Genomic DNA, 11,292 nt, shown 5'->3' with positions numbered 1-11,292 from the left:
GAACCCCCCCCGCGGTTCCCCCCCCCCCCCCGCAAGCATGAAGAATAGAGAGCATCACTGCCCCAGACAGAGTGTTCCATTTGTACCTTGTGGCTAATAGCCACTGATGGACCTCTGCTCCGTATGTTCATCCAGTCCCCTCTTGAGGCTGTCTATGCCTGTAGCCGCCGCCACTTCCTGTGGCAGTGAATTCCACGTGTTAATTACTCTTTGGGCGAAGAAGGACTTCCTTTTATCTGTTCTAAGCCCACTGCTAATTAATTTCTTTGAGTGCCCACGAGTTCTTGCATTGTGAGAAAGGGAGAAGAGTACTTCCTTTCTCTGCCTTCTCTATCCATGCATAATTTTGTAAACCTCTAGCATGTCACCCCTCAGTCGTCGTGTCTCCAAGCGAAAGAGCCCTAACCTCTTTCACCTTCTTCATGGGGAAAGTGTTCCATCCCCTTAATCGTTTCAGTTCCCCTTTCCTGTACCTTTCCCAATGCTTTAATATCTTTTTTGAGGCGTGGTGACCAGAACTGTACACATTATTCCAAATGAGGCCGCACCATTGATTCATACTGGGGCATTATGATACTGGTTGATTTGTTTTTAATTCCCTTCCTAATAGTCTCCAGCATAACATTTGCCTTTTTTTATTGCAGTCATACACTGAGCCAACATCTTCAGTAAGTTATCGTCCACGACTCCCAAGATCTCTCTCCTGGTCAGTTACTGCCAGTTCAGACCAGTGCTCCCTCTAAGCTGAGCTAGTGTGAGCTAGCTCACAGTTTTTTAGCCTCCGGCTCACACATTTTTGTCTTAGCTCGGGAAGGATGGCTCCAGAGCAGACTAATTTATGCAGCAGCCAAATCGCTCGCTCACAGCTTTAGTGCTGGTGGCTCACAAAGGAGAATTTTTGCTCACAAGACTCCACAGCTTAGAGCATTGGTTCAGACCCCACCAATGTATGTTTATAGTTAGGATTTTTGGTTCCAATGTGCACTACTTTGCACACGGTGAGGCCAATGGAGGAAGCAACAATTGATGCTCTGTAACTGGGCTGGGCGACGTGAACCTCAGACCCACCAGGGAACGAATAAAGGAGATTACTACAGAGCTTCGAAGAGTGCACATCCTCCGTGCCTTGGGCCTGGACCCAGACCATTGCCCAGCCTGCCCTGGCCACCTGTCCCCCAGGTGTGCCGTGAGGCTCCAGACCCTGCAACAAATATTAATAATCTCAGGTGGGTAGCTGTGTCGGTCTGTGGTAGAAGAGCAAGATTGGAGTCCAATACCACCCTTAGAGACCAACAAGATTTCCAGAGTTTAGGCTTTTGAGCATCAAGGCTTCCTTCATCGGACACAGGACCAGTGTTCCCTCTAAGCTGAGTTAGTGTGAGCTGGCTCACAGTTTTTTAGCCTCCGGCTCACACATTTTTGCCTTAGCTCGGGAAGGATGCCCCCAGAGCAAACTAAATTTATGCAGCAGCCAAATCGCTCGCTCACAACTTTTAATGCCAGTCGCTCACAAAGTAGAATTTTTGGTCACAGGACTCCACAGCTTAGAGGGGGCATTGCACAAGACACATCTTTTATTTATTTATTTATTTATTTATTTTGCATCCTGCCCTCCCCGCCTGGGCAGGCTCACGGTGGCTTGCATTTAAATAAGTAAAACCACATTGTATAAAATCATAAGTGCCAGTAGCATAGATGTCAAAGTACTAAAAAAAAAATGGTGGCAGTGTCTATTGTCAATAATAATTATCTACAACAAGGTCCCTGACATAGGGGAATGGATAAAGAAATTACTTTTTATGGTTGAAATGGATAAAATGACAAGAAAACTTAACAATTTGGAGGCAGAAGAATTTTTTGCAGACTGGAAAGACTTTAAAGAATATTTAGAGAAATATTGGGATGCAAAGAACAATTTGCTTTGCTTTGATAACTACTGAAAACTAAAGTTTGTAGAAAAAAGGATAAATATGTAAGAAATATAATTGAAGGATAAGTTACCTATAGATGTGGAAAACAACAAAAGGAGGTTTGAAGAGAACTTAAGATGTGGGCTGGAGGTTGGAGCACTGTGGGAAGCCGGAAAGGGGAGGGGGGAAAGGGAGAAAGGATGTATAACAATATAAGTTTTGATATGTGTTTGACTTTTTAATATATCCTAATAAATTGTTTTTAAAATAATAATAATAATTATTATTATTATCTACATACACTCTCATTGTGGTTGGCCCTTTACAATGGTGGCCCGCCCTAAAAGGGATGACGATTTAATCATGATGCAGGTTTCCTTCCGGGGGGGGGGGGGGGGGTGAATGTGTCTCTTTTTTACCTGGATTTTTCCAAGTTCCCCAGTACTCTCCATCCTGCTTGCAACGTTGACGGTGTTTCCCCAGATGTCGTACTGAGGCTTGCGAGCACCAATCACGCCAGCGATCACGGGCCCGTAGTTTATTCCTGGGTGAACAAGAAAGTAAGAGAAGATTAAGTCAGCGTTCGGGATCCAGGAAACCAGAATGACAGCGGGGAGGAGGAGGCAGTCTCACAATGGTGGCTCCGTGCCATGGAACACGGTCATGTAAACGTCAAATTAGGGCCAGTGATCTCTTGGACATCCACCACAATGCCCCCCCCCCACTTGTACAGCACCAAGAAAAGAAGCACTACCTAATGTTTGCCTGAAAGACAACCCTAAATCTAAGATGCCTCCCCTCCCTGAAAAAAAGGTTATACACAAAAGGTTTGCTATCACCTGCTCTTGGTAGTGGGTGATTCGATCCTTAGGCAGGTAGACAGCTGGGTGGCGAACCCGCGTACTGACCGTATGGTGACTTGCCTGCCTGGTGCGAAGGTAGCGGACATTACGCGTGTTTTAGATAGGCTGGTAGATAGTGCTGGGGAGGAGCCAGTGGTCGTGGTGCATGTCGGCACCAACGATGTGGGGAAATGCAGTCGTGAGGTCCTGGAGGAGAAATTTAGGATGCTGGGCAGGAAACTTAGGTCCAGGACCTCCAAGGTAGCCTTCTCAGAAGTGCTACCTGTTCCACGCGCAGGGCCGGAGAGACAGGCAGAGATCAGGAGTCTCAATGCGTGGATGAGACGATGGTGTAGGGGGGAAGGGTTCAGGTTTGTTAGGCACTGGGATACTTTTTGGAACAAGAGGGAGCTGTACAGGCGAGACGGTCTCCACTTGTCCCGAGAAGGAACCAGGCTGCTGGCACTTAAAATCAAAAAGGTGGCAGAGCAGCTTTTAAACTGAATATTGGGGGAAAGCCGACAGGAGATGAAAAGTCTCTGGTTCGGGTTGGCTCATCTCAGAGAGATGAGGGGGTACCTGTTGCTTTTCTACAGGGAGGTGGATTGAAATTGTCCACAGAGGCCATGGCTGGTGACATGGACTGCCGGACAACGACTCGAGATAGCAAGAGGAAGGATGCAGGCTTAACTTGTAAGGGAAATTACAGCTGTTTCTATACAAATGCTAGAAGTGTCCGAGGTAAAATCGGGGAGTTGGAGTGCTTGGTGTCGGAGGGAAAAATAGACATTGTGGGTATTTCTGAAACTTGGTGGGATGAGGAAAATCAGTGGGACACAGTGATTCCCGGTTATATATTATATCGGAAGGATAGGGGGGGAAGGGTTGGAGGTGGGGTAGCTCTGTATGTCAGAGAGGGTATAAAGTCTAGAAAGATTGAGAGGCTAAGTGAATTGGATTCGCTTCTGGAAGTTCTATGGGTTGAAATAGGGGGGCCAAAAGGAAACTTAACACTGGGAGTTTGTTATCGCCCACCAGATCAAAAGATAGAGGAGGATTATAAAATGATGAATGCCTTAAAGATAGCAACTAGACAAAAACACTGTGTAATAATAGGTGATTTTAACTACCCACACATTGATTGGGTCAATATGTGTTCTAGCCGGGAAAAAGAGATTGAGTTTCTAGACACTCTAAATGACTGTGCTATGGAGCAGATGGTCACGGAACCTACCAGGGGAGAGGCGATCCTTGATTTGGTCCTAAGTAACACTCAAGACCTGGTGAGAGATGTAAAAGTGATTGCACCGCTTGGAAACAGTGATCATAATGTTGTTGAGTTCATCATTTGTACAAATAGAGAATTGGCCAAAAAGACTCACACAACCATTTTTAACTTTAAAAGGGGTAATTTCTCTGATATGAGGGGACACGTGGGGAGGAAACTGAAAGGAAAAGTAGAAAGGGTCAAAACAATTGGGGAAGCTTGGGATCTATTTAAAACTACGATCCTAGAAGCTCAAAAAATATATATTCCGCAGGTTAGGAAAGGCACAAACAGGTATAGGAAAAAGCCTGCATGGTTAACAAACAGAGTAATGGAGGCTGTAAAAAGTAAAAAGAATTCCTTTAAGCAGTGGAAAGCTAGTCACAGTGAGGCTGATAAAACGGAACACAGGCTATGGCAAATAAAATGCAAGTCTGAGGTCAGGCAGGCAAAAAGGGAATATGAGGAGCATATAGCAAAAAACGTAAAAACCAACAATAAAACTTTCTTCAAATACATTAGAAACAGGAAACCAGCCAGGGAGGCAGTGGGGCCCTTGGACGACCAAGGGGTAAAAGGAGTATTGAAGGATGATAGGGAAATGGCTGAGAAGCTAAATGCATTTTTTGCCTCCGTCTTCACTGTGGAAGATGAGAAGTGCTTGCCCACTCCAGAACCACTGATTTCAGGAGGGGTGTTGAAAGACCTGAGTCAGATTGAGGTGACGAGAGAGGAGGTCCTAAAACTGATAGACAACTTAAAAACTGAAAAATCACCAGGCCCAGATGGCATACATCCGAGAGTTCTGAAAGAACTCAAATGTGAACTTGTAGATCTCCTGACAAAGATATGTAATCTTTCCTTAAAATCTGCCTCCATTCCTGAGGATTGGAAGGTAGCTAATGTCACTCCCATCTTTAAAAAGGGTTCCAGAGGAGATCCGGGAAATTACAGGCCAGTCAGTCTGACGTCGATACCGGGTAAATTGGTGGAAACCATTATTAAGGAAAGAATTAGTAGGCACATAGATGAACAAAACCTATTGAGGCAGACTCAGCACGGTTTCTGTAAGGGAAGATCTTGTCTCACTAACCTGTTAGTGTTCTTTGAGGGGGTGAACAAACATGTGGACAAGGGGGATCCAATAGATATTATTTACCTTGACTTCCAGAAAGCTTTTGATAAAGTTCCTCATCAAAGGCTCCTAAGTAAGCTCAAAAATCATGGGATAGAAGGACAAGTCCTTTTATGGATCAAAAACTGGCTAGTTCATAGAAAACAGAGAGTGAGTGTAGGTGGGCAATTTTCTCAGTGGAGGGTGGTAAGCAGTGGGGTACCGCAGGGATCAGTACTTGGTCCACTGCTTTTTAACTTGTTCATTAATGATTTGGAGATGGGAGTAAGCAGTGAAGTGGCTAAATTTGCGGATGATACAAAGTTGTTCAGGGTGGTGAAAACCAGTGAGGATTGTGAGGCACTCCAAGGGGATCTGTCAAGGATGGGCGAGTGGGCGTCAACATGGCAAATGGGGTTCAATGTGGCCAAGTGCAAGGTGATGCACATTGGAGCCAAAAATCCTAAATATAAATACACATTGATGGGGTCTGAACTGGCAGAGACTGAGCAAGAGAGAGATCTTGGAGTTGTAGTGGATAACTCACTGAAAATGTCGAGACAGTGTGTGACTGCAATAAAGAAGGCCAATGCTATGCTGGGGATTATTAGGAAGGGTATTGAAAACAGATCAGCCAATATAATAATGCCCCTATATAAATCAATGGTGAGACCTCATTTGGAATACTGTGTGCAGTTCTGGGCACCACACCTTAAAAAGGATATTATATGGCCCCACTGGTGGACCTCCTGATGGCACTGTTATTTCTGGCCACTGTGTGACACAGAGTGTTGGACTGGATGGGCCTTTGGCCTGATCCAACATTGGCGTCTCTTATGTTCTTATGTTCTTATGTTTGAAAAATTTTAAATGACCCCCTATTTTTTTTTTACAACACTCCTGGGAAAGAAACCTCAGTCTTCCTATCAAGAAACGGTACATTTCAAAAAATAGGACACCGCATCTTTTACGACTGTGCTTATTCTGTTGCCCAACGGTGTTCTAGGTCTTTTAGATTTAAAAAAAAAATTCATTTGTAGGACAAAAAAAAGAATGATAAATCTTATTACATAAACTCATGCTATGCGTTGAGCTTTGAGAAGGAAATCTCGCAGGTACTAACTGAAAGCTTCTCGGCTTTCCCGTAGCACTTACTCCGGATTATTTTAGGTTTAACTGGAGTTAGCTTTGAAAGGGTTAAGGTCCTCATACACATTTTCACTTGCTGGAAGAACAAGAAAGATTTGAATCTCAAGTGCCGATTCAGCCAGGTTTAAAACAGATCAGGCTCTTTCTGAGAGCCAGCTTGGTGTCGTTAAGTGTGCGGACTAATCTGGGAGAACCGGGTTTGATTCCCCCACTCCTCCACTTGCAGCTGCTGGATGACCTTGGGAAGCCGTAGTTCTGGCACAGCTGTTCTTGAAAAAGAGCAGTTTCTGTCAGAGCTCTCTCAGCCCCACCCACCTCACAGGGTGTCTGTTGTGGGGAGGGGAAGGGAAAGGAGTTTGTGAGCCACTCTGAGACTCCTTTGGGTAGTGAAGGGCGGGGTATGAATCCAATCTCCTCTTCTTCTTTTACCTCCCAGGGCGTCTGTTGTGGGGAGGGGAAGGGAAAGGAGTTTGTGAGCCACTCTGAGACTCCTTTGGGTAGTGAAGGGCGGGGTATGAATCCAATCTCCTCTTCTTCTTGCTCCCCAGTGTTCCCATGTACCATTAGCCTTTTTTGGTGGCCCTTCTGTGAACCAGGCTGCTTCAAGCAGCATTTTGGGAGTAGGACAGGGAACAGAAGAGGAAGAGAAGAGATTGGATTTATACCACGCCCTTCACTACCCAAAGGTGTCTCAGGGCGGCTTACAAACTCCTTTCCCTTCCCCTCCCCACAACAGACAGCCTGTGAGGTAAAAGAAGAAGAAGAAGAGATTGGATTTATACCCCACCCTTCACTACCAAAGGTGTCTCAGGGCGGCTTACAAACTCCTTTCTTTACCCTCCCCACAACGGACACCCTGTGAGGTGGGTGGGGCTGAGAGAACTCTGACACAAACTGCTCTTTTTCAAGGACAGCTGTGCCAGAGCTTGTGACTGACCCAAGGTCACATCAGCAGGTGCAAGTGGAGGAGCGGGGAATCAAACCCGGTTCTCCCAGATTAGAGTCCACGCAACTTCTGATTTTTAATTTTTTTAATAGCTTATGAGTAGAGCCCATCAAAACTCAGCGATAGAGGAGAAAACGTCGCTGGTTAGTGTCGTAAAGAGACGCCATTTAAGAAGTAGCAGTCTCTTGAGGGGGGGGGAACCGAAGCGGGGAATGCCTCTCCTACGATGGACCATGCTGCTGTGTCATGCTCATGTCATCACCCAGCATCAGCCATTCAAGGGTGGAGCTCTCCAAAAAGGAAGCAAGCTTACTGAAGCTATCCAAGGACGCTGGACAGTGGACGTAGACCTCATCTGGCAAACATTTCTCCCACAGGACTCTCTGTTGTGACTTAAGATTGAACCGGCTTTTCAGCTGGTATAAAAGGAGGGAAGGGTCCCCCTTTGGCCACCAAAAAGCTATGCTGGAGGTCACAGGTCAAAAGCCATGTAGAACAGGGACTGTAAGTATGGAAGTAGATGTGATTTATTTATTTGCTTCATTTATACCCCACCATTCTCCCCAGTGGGGACCCAAGGCGGCTTGTATCGGTCTCCTCTGCTTTAATCCTCACAACAACCCTGAGAGGTAGGTTAGGCTGACAGAGCGTGACTGACCCAAGGCCACCCAGCGAGCTTCCACGGCACCAGTGGGGATTCGAACCTGGGCCTCCCAGATGCTAGTCAGACATTCTTAACCCCTACACCACACTGGCTCTCTACATAGAGTGGGAAAGTTGGCTGGATCCAACCTGCGGCTGTTCATTCACATTAAGGTTAGGCACTGAAACCTATGGGAAAACGGTTACCAGTGAATGCCATACATCACTTTATAACATAGAAAGGTATAAGAGAACATCTGGCATCCAGGGCAGGGAGGGACTGTGGCTCAGTGGAACAGCCCCTGCTTTGCATGCAGAAGGTTCCTGGTTCAATCCCTGGCATCTCCAGTTAAAAGGACTAGGCAGCAGTAAGAACCAGGAGAGCCGGATAGAGAATATTGACCTTGATGGGCCAGTGGCATTATTCAGTATAAGCTTCAGAGTTTCATCCATGGGCTCAAAATATTGGGGAAGAAGCCAGAGTGGAGTTCTTAAAGATAACCCAGCCTGCCACCTGCCTGCCTCCTGCCCTTTGGGAGAGGAGGAGGAGAAGACGCAACTTACCAACTCGGAGACGGAAGTTGTTGAAGGAGTGCCTGTTGATGCCGTCCAGTTTGGTCATCAAGCCCAGCGCAAACTCCACCATGATGCCGATCTGAGCGTGCTGTCTTTCCTGGTCCTGAGGGGTTTGGAAGGGGGTGGGTGCGTTAAAAGAGCTTTCGAGCTCAGGCACGAGAGGAATGCCGCCAGCTCACCAATACAGAGTGGAGTCAGCAGAGACCTCTATTAAAGTGGCAAAATGATTCGGCCACAGAACATACACACGACACCCCTAGACCAGGGGTCCCCAATCTGGTCCCCACCAGGTGGGGCTTTTTGCCCAGTAAGGCTTCTGACTGGCCACGGGAGATTTGATTGGCTGTGCAGATTTCTGGGAAACATTGCTTTCGCAGCAGCTGCCACCACAGCACCAGGATCTTCACTCTGTGACGGAAGGTAAGCCGCGACAGCCACTTTGTGTCTGCCGTTTTGTGGCCACGCCCACCGTGCCGTATCAGAATTCCAAAGGCACTCACAGTGTTAACAATGTCAGGGGACCCCCTTCCCTCGACAATCCTCCCGAGATGGCTATTGCACTAAGCAACGTACCAGATTGTTCTCTTGGCCCGGCGTAACACAAAGCCCTGATGCTGCCATATACGTGCTCCCAATAGTCTTGATTTTTTCAACACCGCTGAACTTCGGCTTCAATAGCAGCTGTTTGGGGAAAGGGGGAAAACAAAATGAGAATCCAGACATTTCCTAGACTCATTCAATTTGCAGCTTTGCAATCGGAAGCTAAATTCCACAGTAAAATTAGGAATGAGAATATGAGCCCCTCAAACTCTTTAAGAGTTTTATTGTTATCATCATCATCATCATTAATCAAATTTATGAATCGCCCCCATCCCTACTGTCATAGGGCTCTGGGCGATGACTCTCTAGTACAGGAGTCTCCAACATGGTGCCCCCAACACCTTTCCTGGCACCCAACGGGGCTTCTGATTGGCCACTGGGGATCCAATCGGCTGGGCAGATTAAAATAACATTGCTTCATAAGAACATAAGAGACGCCAATGTTGGATCAGGCCAAAGGCCCATCCAGTCCAACACCCTGTGTCACACAGTGGCCAGAAATACCAGTGCCATCAGGAGGTCCACCAGTGGGGCCAGGACATTAGAAGCCCTCCCACTGTTGCCCCCCCCAAGCACCAAGAAGACAGAGCATCACTTGCCCCAGAGCCCCTATCTATACCTTGTGGCTAATAGCCACTGATGGACCTCTGCTCATATGCTTATCTAATTCCCTTTTGAAGCCGTCCATGCTTGTAGCCGCCACCACTTCCTGTGGCGGTGAATTCCAGTGGCAGCTACCACCGCAGTGTTGGATTTCTTCTCACTCCTCTTTTTCTTATTGGAATGTGCCCCCCAGATATGCATCATCGTGGTTCCATGTGAATGGGCAATGCACGTATATTCCATATACATACGGCTTTGATATGTGCAAACAACGGACCCCAGATTCTTGAGGGGAAATATTTGTGCATAACAAAGCTGTATGCACATGGAAAACACCTATGTTGCCCCACTCACACAAAATGGTGACCAAAGGTATCAGGAGGCCCCCCCTCCCTCTGTTACATGCAGTTGGAGCATCCATATATTTTGCTACAGATACTGGAATACGAAATACATGTTCATCGTTGTAGCTTCTGTACAGTTCCATATGGGGACTACGCAGTTGCAGGCCAGCCACGGAAAAGATTCCCAAGCTTTCTAACAGACTAGGAGTGCCCCTCCTCCCTCTGGCGCTTTCCCGCCAAAATGCTCACATGACCAGGAGGAGGGGCGCTACTCCCTCAGTTCTCTTTTTGCGGCCACAGAGAGAAGATCTCCACTGCTGTTCTCTGTGTTTTTTCCTCACTTCAACTTTGAGACTGAGGAGACTTTTTCCTCTTAACAGTTTTTATTCTAGAGAACAATATAATATATCTAAAGAAGAATTTGTTTGTGGATTTCCACTGTGTCATTATGACTAAAAATGGTGCTGTTAAACGGCCATTCTCTGTGCCTTGGCTGCCTAGGGGCTCACACAGCAGAGCTGCCTGCTCTTGCTGTCATCAGTTTCCCCTGAAGGCATGTGTGGAAAGAGCTGGACTCAGAAGCTTCAAGCTTCACATATTGCCATGCCGGATAACAGCAACGTCTGAACACGCTAGGTGTAAAATTAAGCACTGCGGTTTATGCAGCCAAATCATTAAAATTAACATTTAGTCTTCCTAGCACCAGGGATTTTCCAAATGTGGCCCTTAGCGGCACAGCCTACCCATTCCTCCCATCTGCATCTGGACAAGAAGGCCTATCTTCACTGCAAAAGGTCAGACTAGGTGTAAAATGCTCCTTCCATAGCTATTCTCAGCATTAAGAGGGCCCTATGAACTGGAACCGAACCAAAAATACCTCGTCAAAATCGGCAATAATTTCGTTGAGTAGGCGAAGGCATTCTAGTCCCTCCTTGTTGACGTCGCACTCTGTGTAGAACACCTTGAAGTCCGGGACCGAGGCAAACATGACGCAGACGCAGTCGTAGGACTGATGGTACCAATCCTGCATGGAATGCAGAAACAGGATTTCATAACAATGCTGCTCACAGCCATCTATGGAGCAAAGACCAGGTCAGAGCCCAGCCTGCAGCTGGCCACACCGGGGGAACAGCCATTGTTTTTTAATTTTATTTTTTTATCATTTATTTTAAGGGGAAAGGAAGGCAAATCAAAAATAGGGGAAAGGGGAGAGATCAGGGAGAGAGAGGTAAGGACCAGGTAGATATTTATATAATTGTAAAAAGGGAGCTGTTTTGACCTAAATGGCTAGCCCTATCT

At 46.6% G+C, this 11,292-nt stretch overlaps 1 protein-coding gene across 1 annotated transcript in view; it reads right to left on the bottom strand.

Annotated features, from left to right (window-relative positions):
* The window catches only part of ADCY7 (adenylate cyclase 7), a 95,396-nt gene that overhangs the window by 3,271 nt on the left and 80,833 nt on the right, over positions 1-11,292 (bottom strand). The window contains 4 exon segments of the mRNA XM_015419257.1: positions 2,330-2,454; positions 8,435-8,549; positions 9,020-9,127; positions 10,871-11,017. Coding sequence (XP_015274743.1) covers positions 2,330-2,454; positions 8,435-8,549; positions 9,020-9,127; positions 10,871-11,017 — 495 coding nt within the window.

Source organism: Gekko japonicus, unplaced genomic scaffold (genome assembly GCF_001447785.1).
Source record: "Gekko japonicus isolate JY-2015 unplaced genomic scaffold, Gekko_japonicus_V1.1 scaffold111, whole genome shotgun sequence".
Taxonomy (NCBI): Eukaryota; Metazoa; Chordata; class Lepidosauria; order Squamata; family Gekkonidae; genus Gekko; species Gekko japonicus.
This window is presented reverse-complemented; position numbering and strand designations above follow the sequence as displayed.